This window comes from Clinocottus analis, unplaced genomic scaffold (genome assembly GCF_023055335.1).
Source record: "Clinocottus analis isolate CAN_PGR_092001 unplaced genomic scaffold, fCliAna1.0.p SCAF_13, whole genome shotgun sequence".
NCBI classification, from domain to species: Eukaryota; Metazoa; Chordata; class Actinopteri; order Perciformes; family Cottidae; genus Clinocottus; species Clinocottus analis.
Genome location: NW_027175854.1, coordinates 14,927,059 through 14,941,498, shown reverse-complemented (window position 1 = coordinate 14,941,498; position 14,440 = coordinate 14,927,059). Strand labels below are relative to the sequence as shown.

At 45.3% G+C, this 14,440-nt stretch overlaps 1 protein-coding gene across 1 annotated transcript; it reads left to right on the top strand.

Annotated features, from left to right (window-relative positions):
* The first annotated feature begins 2,754 nt into the window (after positions 1 to 2,754).
* xrcc4 (X-ray repair complementing defective repair in Chinese hamster cells 4) lies at positions 2,755 to 13,802 on the top strand. The gene is made up of 8 exons (XM_068574427.1): positions 2,755 to 2,818; positions 3,699 to 3,841; positions 4,137 to 4,321; positions 6,997 to 7,163; positions 7,305 to 7,436; positions 7,958 to 8,097; positions 9,103 to 9,226; positions 12,887 to 13,802. Exons 2-8 carry the CDS (start codon positions 3,700 to 3,702, stop codon positions 12,990 to 12,992), a joined length of 996 nt encoding a protein of 331 aa, XP_068430528.1. The 5' UTR covers positions 2,755 to 2,818; position 3,699; the 3' UTR covers positions 12,993 to 13,802.
* The last annotated feature ends 638 nt before the right edge of the window (positions 13,803 to 14,440 follow it).

Genomic DNA, 14,440 nt, shown 5'->3' with positions numbered 1-14,440 from the left:
TTCCTCGACCATCGTGATCCCAAGAGGATGAACCAGACGGACTTTTCATTCGGCGCCGAGATGAGGTCAACATTTGTGTCTGAAACCTCCAGAACTAAATAGAGCTGTCAGCGTCAGCTGTATTTATTGCTAGTTAGCTTGTGTTAGTGTGCCAGTTAGCTTGTGTTGGTGGGCTTGTTAGCTTCTGTTAGCGTACTAACATGCTAAAACTCACTTGGTAAACATTCGCATGATAGCACCTTAGGATGTTGACCTCTCTGCTTCTGCTGGATGACCGACGGGAAGGACTTCCTGTTCAGACCGGAGGGAAACGTTCGGATGACCCTCATCTTTTCCCCTTCCTCACCCTCATCCAGCAGCTTTCGATGGTCGAGGTTTCGACCTGAAAGCGGCTAAAAGTAAAAAGATTATTACAAGAGCCAGAAAAGAAAACAAAGCGAGTTCTGTTTTTTTTTAATTTTTTTTTTTAACAATCTTCTTCAATTTGTTTACCCCTGGAACAGAAAAACTAAATATCCCTCTGACTTTAATTTTCTAAACAATAAAGCGTTGCTTCATCTCGCTTTCGCAGTAAATATCCATAACCCCAACCAGGCCCTGATCTGTCAGCTAATGAACTCTTCTACGTTTATGAACTGTTTTACAGATGAACTTCACAGCAATATTACAGGTTCAACGTCTTGACCGAACAGCCACATGGCACTGGAATAGTTTTTCAGCCACGAACGTAGACTTTATGAAAGAATTCAAAACAAAGAGAAAGTAAAAGCTTTAACACATGAAGCATAGACTTCTATACAACCAGGGGAGTCACCCCCTGGTGGTCAGGAGAGAGAACGCAGCTCTAACACATGAGGCGTCAGCTTGCCTTCTGACTGTAACGGACAGATGAATGAGGTCTCAGGACCCAGACCTACCAATGACGGGTCCAGGACCTCAGTAGGTCGGTCCTCGGGCAGACAGGAAATGCTCATTACCTAAAGATGGAGCTGGCAGTCATTATGTGTCCATGTATATGCGCACGTGTCCGCTGGAGGCGGTGAGGTGGAGGAAGGAAGGATCCCCAAGCGGCATAGATGAAAGTGAAGTGGTAATGACAGGGAACCTGAAGGCCCCGTGTGGATCTGTGACGAGTGGAGTGCGTAAGATGGTCGGGCCCTCAGGCAACACCAGCAGCCACGAGCATGTTTCTGTTTATCTGACTCGTAAAGAGTCACTCGGCCACTTCTGTAGAGTTCCCCATCACTAATAAAAGTCTATTCACCAAGTTGATAGCTGAGTTGCAGAAAGAAAGAGCCGTCAGAGGATTAAAATCCGAAGCTGAGAACTCTGAGAGAAACCTGTGTTCTTCCTCTTGTGATGATGAACATTTTAACATTGAGCTCTCGAGGATTGACTCTCTTCTGCCTCAAATGGCTGTTTGAGGAACTGGGGTCTTGGGCTTTGTTCCTCAACACCAGAGGTTGCTGCTTGATTAAATATAAATATATATCTTCTTTAAATGTATTTCCATGGTAGAGACATCTGAAGCCAAAACTCTGGGCTTCAGTCACTCTTTAACTCACATCAGATCTTTCTCCAAAGAAATGACCTGTTCTCTTTTCTATCGCTGTGAATACACTCTTTATTCTGACACACACACACACACACACACACACACACACACACACACACACACACACACACACACACACACAGACACACACAGACACACACGTCTCACTGCTTGGTTGAACGTCTCCACGTGGTGCGTTCAGGAGCCCGTTGGCCCTGGTCGTGGCAGCAGAGCTGCAGTCACAGAGAGAACTTAACCAGTGTTTTAATATCTCTTCACATCAAACTGCAGAGCGTGTTGAGTATAAGTATCAATATTGCTTTTTTTTTTAAATGATAAAGCTGATTATTGAGCAGAAGCTTCAGATTATTTATTATTTGTTTGAGCCTTAAATCAACAGAACAAAGGAGCTCTGATCGACTTCCTGTTTATTTAAATTAAATTAAGGAGCTGCATGATGAGAAACACAAGAGGAAAAACAGGAAGGAGTTACTGGATCCAGTCAAACATTTAAACAAACAGAGAACAGAGCAGAAGGTCATCCCTGAGCCTTTTTGATGAGGAAACCAGTTCTCCCAGTACAGCTCCCACCACCTCAGAGGAACAAGAAGCACAGAGCCAATGTTCAGATTATTTACTACAGTACAAGTACTAATACTACAGTGTAGAAATACTCTGTTAGAAGTATGTCAGTACTATCAGTAAGATTAAGTTAAAGTACTCTGTTGTACTATTGGTGTATATTCTATCATTAGAGTTTAGCTGGAGCTCATTTAGAAATATTAACTATTACTAATCATAAATAAAACACTATTTTGGACAAATAAATTCAATACCACCACTACTCTCAAACATGTTATTAAACAAATAAAACACGACAAACAACTACTTCTAAAAATAACAACAATAACCATAATCACATGTGTTTTCGTTTCCTCCAGAGACAGAACAAATACGACGATAAAAGAAAATCACTCATTAATGCATCAATAATTATAATTATATAATAATTATATATTATTCTGAGACGAGCCATTCAGCATAATGAGTACTTTTACTTGTGATACTTTAAGTATACTTTGAATTGTCCTTTAATGGAGTATTTCACTGTAGTAATACTACTTTTACTGAAGTATTCCTCCCTCCTGATTTAACCGGCTCCGTCGCTTGATGATGACGTTGCGCCACTGTCGCGGGATCTGCTGTGAGTTCAATACACGAAATTTAGTCCTGAAGACGACCCGTCAGCAGGTGAAGCTCCAGGTGAGACCCGCCGTCCAGTTGTTGTTCTTGTTCTTGTTGTTGTGTTACTGTTGTTGTTGGAGGACCGTTCTTCTTCTTCGCTTCTCCTAAAACGGGTTGCAGCTGTGTGTTTACATTCTGTCTGTGTGACTAGAGGAGGGCAAGAACCTTCACTAAGTATTAGTACGTTTACTAAGTATTAATACCTATATTATGTATTTGTACTATCACTAAGTATTAGTACATTTTTATTATGCATTAGTACATTCACTAAGTATTAGTACCTTTATGTCACTTAGTATTAGTTCAGTAAAGGTCCTAATACTTAGTGTAGTAAAGATAATACTACTGCAGTAAAGGTACTACTACTTACTGCAATAAAGGTAATACTATTTAGTGTAGTAAAGGTACTAATGCTTAGGGTAGTAAAGGTAATACTCCTTAGTGCAGTAGAGGAGATACTACTTGGTGTAGTAAAGGTACTAATACGTAGTGTAGTAAAGGTAATACTACTTAGTTTATTAAAGGTGATCAATAATGTACAAAATACAATATGAGTTCATTTAACTTATGCACAGTTTCATACAGTTTCTTCTTAATTTCTTGACTTGCATATTTTCCCTCTTGGTTCATATTTAATAATCGTGTGTGGGGTAATAAAGTTTTGTGTGTTTGTAGCTCGGTGGTTTCCACCGGCCTCACAGGGTCTCTGACGGTTCACAGATGCTCGTTTCCTTCAGAGTTTCCTTCAGAGCTTCCTCCTGAGCTTCCTTCTGAGATGCCTTCTTTCCAGAAAACAGCAGCTTGGACAACTTTTCAGATGATTGTGAGTTAAACAGGCGTACCAACAATAACATCCTCTGACTGTTTGTTTGTTTGTTTGCTTACTTGTCGTCTGCAGGATGAGTGTGTCAGTGCGCGGGGTCCGCGTCTCGTCGGAGCCTGACTCCTCCTACTTCCTGCGGGTGGACTGGAGTGGGCGGGGCTTAGGCTCAGGCTTCCAGCTGCTGCTTACTGACGGACAGAGCGCTTGGAGAGGAGATGGTGAAACCAACACTCACACTGCATCACCTGATACCTGGACCACACACACACCTCTTATGTTGGACCACACACACACACACCTCTCACCTCACCTGTTGGACCACACACACACACACACACACACACACACACCTCACCTCTCTTATGAACCTTTAGACCTCGTTGACCTCTCAGCTTCACTCACTGAAGAGTTATTAGTTTAGCAGCTTGTTGGCTACTTTTCCTTAAAGGGACAGTTTGGAGCATTTAGTGACTTCTCTCTCTCTCTCTCTCTCTCTCCTCCCCTCCCACCCAGTGAGCGAGGTGAAGGTGAGCGAGGAGGCGGAGGAGCTGGAGATGCAGACGGAGCGGTACGTCCATGACCTCCATCAGGCGCTGACGGAGGCTGAGAGCTCCTACAGCTTCACGCTGACTCCGCCTCCAGCCGACCGGTATGCCGACGTCACGCTGGCATACGAGAAGGTCCAGAAGGACATCTCGGTGAGTGTGTGAGCGCGTGTGTGTGTGTGTGTGTCCCTCCTCCGGGCATACAAGTCACACGGTTGCATTCAAAAAAGCCTTAAAAGTTAAAACAGCCGGTGGTTGAGGTCGAGAGTCGCGGACGTTTCCCCGTGGCGTCGGTGAGGCGTTCGAGGACTTCTCTTCCGCTGGACATCTTAGCGCTCCGGGAAGAAACTGGTTTTCTGTACGGCCAGTCCGAGCCGAGTGATGAAACGCGAGCGTTGTTTCACGTTGTTGCGTCACGTTGTTGCGTCACGTTGTTGCGTCACGTTGTTGCGTCACGTTGTTGCGTCACGTTGTTGCGTCACGTTGTTGCGTCACGTAGTTTCTTCATGTCATTGTTTCTCCGTTAAAGTGTTGTGTTTGTCCTCATGTGCTTCAGATACATTTAAATCTTCACAGCTTCAGCAAACTGTTCACAGCTTCAGTGTTCATTCATTCATGATGTCATCATGCTGTGTGTAACCGCACCGTGAGCTTTAAGCGAGGAGGATTTTTTCACGTTCTTCTGGACCACTGAGAAGCTCTGGTTCTTATGGACCACTGAGAAGCTCAGGTTGAATAGAAATAACCTCTGATCTGAGGTTAGCTGTGTGACGGAGACACACATCCTCGTTGCCATGGTAGTTATGACACAATAGAAATGTGAAGTGCGTCTTCGGAAGGAAATGACTCAAAGCTTCTGTTCTTAAAAGATGGATTTACAGAAGTGTGCCGGGACAAGTCGCGAATATGAATATGAGTATGAGCCTCTTGCTCAACGTGACCCAAAAGAACATGGAATAATGTCATCATCAGAGGCTTTGCTCTAATACACACACACACACACACACACACACACACACACACACACACACACACACACACACACACACACACCACACACACATACACACACAAGAATGGGGGAAGAATTTATTTTCTTTGAATCAGAATCAATACTTTTGGACTTTTGGGGGAAAAAGGGCTGCTGTCGCCGTGGTAACACATCTGATCTGTTTATGTGCCGCCTGGAAAAAAAAACTCATTTCATGGAAACTGTGACTCAAATCTTTCATTTTCAGAAAATGAAAACTGATCATTTTATTCTCCTTCTAAGTGTCGTCTTTTCCTGGGACAAAAAGCATAACTCCTTTATGAAGACTTAATACATCATTACATAACTGATTAGGCATCAAACCACCGGGTATTTATAGTCGTGGACATTGTGCCGTCGCTCGGTGGTTTGTAGACGCTTTGAAGCCTTAACTTCGGCTTTTTGTCCGTCGCCATCTCTGTTCTTCCTGCGACCTGTGAACAGGAAGTGACCATTTAAGGACTGAGGCGTGACGTAGTCGCTACCTGTAGTCATTAGTTCTAATACTTGTGTTATTTTACATGATTTTTTTCTGAATTTTCTTGGGCATAAAATGTATATTTTCAAAAAAGATCAATTATATATGGTATGTTGATCATCACTATGAACATCCAGCATGATATGAGCAAGATTCCCCACAAAAGCCTCCTGGAGCGGTCCTTGAGTTTTCTGCTTCAGGGCCTAAACAACAACCCACATACTAATAATAACACACCTTTTTGGAAAGATAAGGACCTAAATAATCAGAATAATAACAATGACACAAAGAATTGGCATGTTAGTAAGGAGTTTCAGTAAAAAAAAAAAAGACTTATTTTATGGCAAAACATTGTCTGATTCAGGCATGCTGGGTATTGAAATGTTCAGGAGCTTCTGCATGTGCTGCATGACACGGTTTTAGAAATGTGGGTGGATCAGGGAGGTGGTTCACTAGCGGGCGGCTTAAGATGGCGTCTGTGGCTCGGTGGTGGAGCGGGTCGTCTTCTGCTGGGAAGATGGAAGAACCTCCCGGCTGCTCCAGTTCATGTGGACGTGACCTTTGACCCCGCGTTCCTCCCGTGTCGTCGCGTTCACGCTGCTCTGAGAAGCAGAACCCTGCAGATTTGTTCAGAGCAGCTGCAGTGAGACCAGAGCGACTTCTCCATGACGACGCGGCCAGCTGGTCATGTGACGCAGAGAGGGGATCGATGACTGGGACCCGCTCGCCACCGGAGCTCAGAGGAGGTTCTTCCATTTCTGGCAGGGTTCCTTTGAGTCGGAGGTTATTTACTCAACGTTTCTAAGAAGTGAAGTAACAGCTGGCAAACATACGGTAGTAAATAATCAAGAGAGAGAGACCGAGAGAGACAGAGGAGGAGGTTCTGCACGAATGTCAAGGAAATGACTGAAACAGGAAGTTTAAATCTACAATTTGAGTGATTGGTGTGTGACTCCACGCCCTTATAGAACAGGAACAACTTTTAACAAACTTTTGTCTTCAAATAATTTCAATAATTTAAAGTTCATTCGTAACTTTGATTCAACTTAAAGTAACTCCAACTTAAGCAAATGTTGTGGATTATATTTAGAAAGTTTCTCACTATAATTTGAGTTATAACCAATGACAGCGTTAACCCACAATTATTATGGGATGCGACGTTGTTGCACAATGTGTTTGTTTACCGAAGCTAAGCTACGCTGTTACGTTGCGTTGTTACGTTACTTTATGTTGTTACATTGTTGCGTTACTTTGTTCGTCCCGTTTGCAGCGTTTGAGGTAATCTGACATTATTAATAATTGTTTTTCATCTTGCTCCAGTTCAGGTTGGGTTCTGCTCTACTGAAGGTCGTCCCCGAGCCGGCAGAGGCGGTGAGAGAGATACTGGTCCACAGTCTGCAGACGGGGAACTCGCTGGAGAACCGGAACCAGAAGCTGGAGGAAGAGAACCAAAGACTGAGACGAGAACAGCAACGCATCACTGCAGAGTAAACGCAGAACAACCAGAACACACAGAACAATGATAAATTAAGTCCATTACACTTCCAATACTTTGGGTTCTGGTACTTGGACCCACGGTCTAGTTTGTGGATGCACATTGTTTATGTTTGTGTCGCTGCATGTCACAGATTGAAGCGGTACGCTGAAGGTAAAGAAGCCCTGGAGGTGGAGCTGTACTCTCGCTTTGTTTTGGTCCTGAATGAGAAGAAAGCAAAGATCCGCAGCCTCCAGGAAGCTGTGACACACCTGCAGGAAGCCAGGTACGCTTCTGGTGCTAAAACCTCAACCCACTTCAACTGCTTTCATCTTTCTCTTCAACACGTCAACTGCTATTATCTCTTTCTCTTCAACACTTTCACTGCTTTCACATCACTCTCTTAAAGACACAGCCCAGCTGCTTTCAGTCAGGAATGGATGACACTTACACTCACTTACACTCACTAACACTCACGAACACGTCGACTGTACTCGGTATTTATCCTTTGGACCGACGCTTGCACTTCTGTCTTCTCTGACAACTTGAGTGACGCTTCAAACGCTTCCACTTCCCCCAGCAGCTGGCACACTTCACGTCGTTTCAAACAAGAGAAATGATTCAACTGCACATTTTCAACACCCTAGTTGAGCAATTTGTTTCTCAACTTTTTGCACAACAAAGATGTCCGACAGCGGTTCCTGTGATTCATCTCCATTAGAGTTATGTGACGTTCATGAGTGTTTGTTTTCAGGACGTTTTAAACTAATATCTGTTACTTTAGATCTAATCTGCTCTCTGTCGTAGCTCTAACGGACAGAAACAGAAGAAACAGGATTCGGTAAAATCTCATCGAGCAGCAGGCGAGGAGGAGGAGGAGGAAGAGGAAGACTATGGAGGAAGTACTGACGAAGAGCCGGAGGAGGCCTCCACTTCATCGACTCGGGGTGAGTCTGACCTCCATTAACCCTTCATGTTCCATTAACAAAGGTACATTACATTGTTGTGTTGTTACGTTACACTGTCACGTTGTTCTAGTTCTATACTTCTAGTCCTGGTGTTTCTGGCTCTTTCATTCTGTATATTTTATTTATTGTAGTGGAAAACAAGGCCAGACAGATTAATGTGTGATGGGAGAAAAACGCCTCTGAAACCGGTTTGGGGCTCGGAGAGTCAAAAGCCTCATTTATTTCAACGTACCGGTGATGATGTCATGGTGATGACGTCACTGAGGAGCATTCGTGTTGTCGGACTTCTGCTCTGTATGGAAAAATAATCTTTACTGGAAGACCCTGAACCTTCTGGAGGAGTCAGAGTCCTAGAACGTGTCTTTATGTCGGCGCTGGATTAAAGTTAAAGTGAAGTTACTCACCAGAACCTCTTTGTGTAACACTCAATAAACAAAACATTTGACAACTGAGGAACTTCTCCGTTTTACAGATGAATTCGTCTCATAAACTTGACTGTGAAGCATTTAAAACGCCACTTTAAAGAAGAAGTGCTCAGACACTTAATCCAGCATGAAAAAGAGACTAAAGGATGAAAGGAAACGACCAAAACGCCTCATTAGGCACCCGGATAAACATGAAAGATGCATAATGACAATAAGTAAACATTTAATCCATGTGTTCTATAAAAGATATAAATGAGAGAAGCGTCTCCAGGGAAGTCTGTCAGCCTCTGATGTCAGAGAAGACTCCAGCAATGCTTCCAGCCAGTTGTCTTTTTGGTTTGTGTACAAACAAATAAACAAACAACCCGAGCTGTAAACAGGAAAGGGACGTGAAAACCTCCAATGAAGGAGACGTTTACATGTCAACAGATTGATCCTAAAACACATTTAACTGCCAATGTTTGTCATAATCAAAATAATAGTGTGGTATTAGTGTGCATTGTTATCAATGAGATGTTCTCCATCATGTTGAAATGTGTGTGTGTGTTTGTGTCCTCAGAACGCTCTGCTGCGAACCCATTGGACGACGGGCTGAAGGACCTCCCAGACGTAGCGCCGAGTCGCAAGCGGCGCGTCCGTCACCTGGAGGCCCCTGGGGCGGCGCAGGGCGTCCAGAAAAGGAGGTACGAGACGTCACATGACCGCGAGAAGCGCTTCCTGCTCCTCTGTCGGCTCACGGCGCCTGGTGGGGCGCCTCCCACCGAGAACACCGCACTAAAACACACTTTAAAATGTATTTACATGCACTTTATTGTTCCTAAACCTTCTGTACTGAAGAGCAGACGTCTGGTTTACTGTGTTTCCAGACCCTCCGATGGGGGAAAGCAAACCTCGTAAAAAGCTCTCCGTTGTTGTTCTGCAGCAGAAAGTTCTGGGTTCTAAAGTCACGACTGCAGGACAAGCAGGGTGGGGCCACGAGGTGATTGACAGGTCGACGTGCACCGCGCCTCTACGTCACTCCTCTTTGGTCCAAATATGGTCACTTCCTGTTCACTGGTTGCACAAAAAACAAGATGGCGAGGGACAGGCGCCGAACCGGAGGCTTCAAAACGTCACAAACCACCAAGAGACGCTTATTTGTTATTTATCGTGGCGCGGCGACTTAGCACAGAAGTGTGGAGGAAGAAGTTTCCACTCCGGTTCTGACCGAAGGCGACGCCCAGCTGCTCACCTCCAGGGCCTTTCTCCTCTTTCATCCCGTTTACAGCATTCCTCTGGGCCGGAACGTCAGATTCAGCCGTCAGCCCTTTTTATTGGTTGTCGTCCTGCAGCTTTACGATTTGCTTCCCTCCGTCCTCGCCTTCAGGCGGAGCAGCAGCTGGGGACGAGCAGACCTTCACGTGGAACCCCCAGCTCCATTAACGAGGGCGTGGAACCCGTCGGGTCGCTTGTCAGAAGACTCGGTTCTCCTCTCCGAGCAGAAGGTTTTTGTTTTTTAGAGAACTCGTCCCTGAATGCCACAAATGAACTCGTCAGATAGATGAACACATCGCCGCCCCATGTCCCAGCTGCAGAGATCAGAAAACCCAGACGCCGCCGCAGCGGAGCGAGAACATGAAGCAGCCCTTTGAGTATCTTTGGATATCGGTGAATGACTTCATTCTCAGGTCTCAGGAGCCAAAGTCAGTCAAAGAAACAACCCTCCCTCCGTTTTCTCTCCTTCTCCTTCGTCTCCAAAAGCCTCACAATGCTGCTGCTTTTATACCTCCGTCTCCCTTTTGCCAGCTTCTCGTTTCTGTTTGGGCTGTGGCCGTTTAGAAATGACTCCAGAGACACATCTCACCCTGACAGTGTTTGTAGTGGGGTGAGCTGCAGCGCTGCCAGCGGCTGCATCGCTGCCAGCGGCTGCATCGCTGCCAGCAGCTGCAACGCTGCCAGCGGCTGCGCGCCGCGCCGCATGCAGATGTCCGTGTGCTGCTGCCGGTAGCTGCTTGTGGTGAGGCTTCTGACCAGGAGCTGATGAGCAGCTGGCTGCAGAAGCCGCCTCCCACTGAGCTGGCGAGCAGCAGAGAGAGGCCTTTGTGTTGTGTAGCGTTGTGTTGTGTAGCGTTGTTAAACCTTTGGGGGGGTTCAGGGTTTACTGTTGGCCGCCTTACACCGAGCTATTGTTGTTTTTATTCCATCACTACTCAACCCACTCACCTTCCTCGGAAGAGGAGGAGGAGGAGCAGGAGGAGGAGGTGACCTCAATGAGACTAAATGAAGGCCACATGAGCAGACGTTAGTTAAAGCAGTTGCACAACATTTTTGGAGTAATGTCTTGCTTTCCAGGCTGACGTGAGGTGATTGGCTAATTTGAAGCTGGAAGCAGTCAGTGATTAGCTTAGCTTAGCATAAAGACTGAATGAAGTAGGGAAACGGCTAGCCCCGCCCTCACACTGTGTGCATATAAGACGTATTATCAGTTTACTGACTGAAGTCTCGAGTTCGCCGTCGCCATCTTGGATTGTCGGCCGGAGCCGTTGAACAGGAAATGACCATATGCGGACTGAGGAGGAGGGACGTAGACACCTGTCAATCACTTTGTAGCCCCACCCCCTAAAGCATCCCCTGCTTTATGGTCTGTTTGACTCCAAATGACCATAATTTACTAAATGAACATCATGCTGTATTGAAGAAGAGATTGAGACATAAACTCATGTTTACAATGTTTACTTCTCTCTTGATGTATTCCCTCAGTAGAGTCATTTATATAGACTTCTATACAAACAGAGGAGTCGCCCCCTGGTGGTCAGGATAGAGAATGCAGCTTCAACACATGAAGCATAGACTTCTATACAACCGGATCCTTCAGATCTTACTGTTTTTGTTCCTAATGGACAGATTTCCCAGGAAAAGAAGCGTTCTGGTTCTGTGAACAATGAAACTTCGCTCCAAGCCATCACAGATAATCACTGCAAGACAAGAGACCTGTAGAGTTCTTATAGTCTGCTGTTTGTGACCTGCTAACATGATCCAATCAGCACCAGAGATCTAGAACATTTGTAAAACATGTGGATGCAGTTCTCTGCGGTCGCTTCCCAACTTGAGGATCACGACAAAAATCTAGAGGAGGAAAACATATGTCTGCTCCTCAAATGATGTATTTTATCACGTTTATTACCTCAAAAAAACTAAACAATCTGAGAATCTGTGTCCGGTGGCTGAATGAAACGAGCAGATATTTTGGCTCCCCGTGTGCCCAATGCCTCCTGAGCTTACCCTCACCTCGCTGGGTGGGGAGGAGGGGGGACCCCCCCCCCCCCACGTGTTGGGTCTCCGGCGGTCCTCCGTGGCTCAGCTTCCTCCTCTCCAGTGAACGCGTCTCTTGTTTCCTCTTAACCGGTTCCAGCAGCGCGGCGCTGCTCGTCCTCCAGTTGGAAACCATTTGAAGCAGCTCGGGGGCCTCAACGTTTCCGTCCAACATTAATCTTTCGTTCGAAACCATATCTGCTTTTATCTCTGAACATCCGGAGTCCTCTGGTTGTATAGAAGTCTATGCTTCATGTGTTAAAGCTGCGTTCTCTCTCCCGACCACCAGGGGGCGACTTCTCTGGTTGTATAGAAGTCCATGCTTCATGTGTTGAAGTTAAATCAACCCTAGAACTTCTTACAGGATCAACAGACTCATCTTAAGGTCTCAAAGGATCCATAGAAGCACCTACAAGAACCCCAGCATATGTTTCAATGATTTTAAGATCCTCCTGAATCAACTCTAGAACCTAAAGCCTAAAGCATCACTACAACCATCCAAGGATCCCTAATGATCCTTTGAGACACCAAATGAACCCCACAGCAATCACTAGAATCACTACTATCTTTCTCTCGACGAGAAAGCCAACAACCGCACTTCCCAAAATGTCAAACGATTTCTTTCTGACTGATAATCGCTCAGTGGTTCTGGTTCTGGTCCCTTCTTCCCCTCCTTTTTCCTTTGCTACCCATCGTGATCCTTCCTTCATCCTGACATCTTGTTTCCTGACTCCTAAACATCCCAAGTTGTTCCCTTTAGATTATATGAGTTTATATAGACCTGAGGACTGTGACCATGAGGCGCACACACACACACACACACACACACACACACACACACACACACACACACACACACACACACACACACACACAGGTATATAAGCTGCCCATGTGTTTCTAGTCTCGCTGCTTATGGGCCACATGATACACTTCCCGTCTCAACAGGAAAACTCTCCTGTAAACCAGCCTCATTAGCCCGCTGACCTGTGTGTGTGTGTGTGTGTGTGTGTGTGTGTGTGTGTGTGTGTGCGTGTGTGTGTGTGGCACAGGAACGACCCCCCTGCAGCATCCAGTAAGCAGCAGTCGCCCCCCCAGCGCTCCTCAGATGCTGTTTCAGCAGCTTCAGCTGTGGAGGACCTGTTTGATGACTTCTGACCCCTCTGGACCGGTTCCAGTGGCCTGAGGAGAGAACCCACTGGTTTCACTGGTTTTCATACGACATTCAGGAATGAAGGGTGGTGGATCGCAGCAAAGATATTCATAACGAACTGTTCCTGTAAAAAGATACAGATGGGTGAAAGCACCAAAAGGATCACTAGAACCACCGAAAGGACTCATTGAACATCCTTAATGATCACTAGAACCACCTAAAGGACTCGAAGAACATCCTTAATGATCGCTAGAACCACCTAAAGGACTCGAAGAACATCCTTAATGATCGCTAAAACCACCTAAAGGACTCATAGAACATCCTTAATGATCACTAGAACCACCTAAAGGACTCATAGAACATCCTTAATGATCACTAGAACCACCTAAAGGACTCATAGAACATCCTTAATGATCACTAGAACCACCTAAAGGACTCATAGAACATCCTTAATGATCACTAGAACCACCTAAAGGACTCATAGAACATCCTTAATGATCACTAGAACCACCTAAAGGACTCATAGAACATCCTTAATGATCACTAGAACCACCTAAAGGACTCATAGAACATCCTTAATGATCACTAGAACCACCTAAAGGACTCATAGAACATCCTAATGTTCTTCTTCAGGTCCTTCATACGGGTCTTTAAACTCGTCTCGGCTCTACATCACAAAGTCTTTAATAACTGCAGAACTTTCATCTTTTGTGTTTGTCGTCTTGGTGATTTCTACATTTTTTATGAACTTGTCTTTTTAACATTTATACATAATAAAAGGTTTGAACGTGTTTCAGTTTTCATGCAAATTAAAACATTGTGTTTTTTTTAATCATAAACGTTAACCACTCAAACCCTCAACCCTCCTTACGTCCTCTACGATCCTCCTTACGCCCTCTACAACCCTCCTTACGCCCTCTACAACCCTCCTTATGCCCTCTACAACCCTCCTTAAGTCCTCTACAACCCTCCTTATGCGTTCTACAACCCTCCTTACGCCCTCTACAACCCTCCTTACGCCTTCTACAACCCTCCTTACGCCTTCTACAACCCTCCTTAAGTCCTCTACAACCCTCCTTAAGTCCTCTACAACCCTCCTTAAGTCCTCTACAACCCTCCTTATGCGTTCTACAACCCTCCTTACGCCCTCTACAACCCTCCTTACGCCCTCTACAACCCTCCTTACCCCCTCTTACGCCCTCTACAACCCCCCTTACACCTTCTACAACCCCCCTTACACCCTCTACAACCCTCCCTACGCCCTCTACAACCCTCCTTACGCCTTCTGGTCGACCTTCAAAAGGTCTCTGCCCACTTGACCCATTGTCCCAGTATCATTATGGTCCCATTAAACCCGTTAAACACAACTGTTCTTAAGGTGAAGACAATTCCTCTCTGTGCACACAAACAGATTGTGATCTGTCTTTATTGTATTTTTATTGCGTCTCTTACA

What these genes read in the sequence shown, in the direction of transcription:
- xrcc4 (XM_068574427.1), top strand. Translation starts at nt 3,700, where the DNA reads ATGAGTGTGTCAGTGCGCGGGGTCCGCGTCTCGTCGGAGCCTGACTCC. An exon ending in AGGTCCAGAAGGACATCTCG is followed by an intron (nt 4,322 to 6,996) that starts GTGAGTGTGTGA and finishes ATCTTGCTCCAG; the next exon opens with TTCAGGTTGGGTTCTGCTCT. An exon ending in CAGCAACGCATCACTGCAGA is followed by an intron (nt 7,164 to 7,304) that starts GTAAACGCAGAA and finishes TGCATGTCACAG; the next exon opens with ATTGAAGCGGTACGCTGAAG.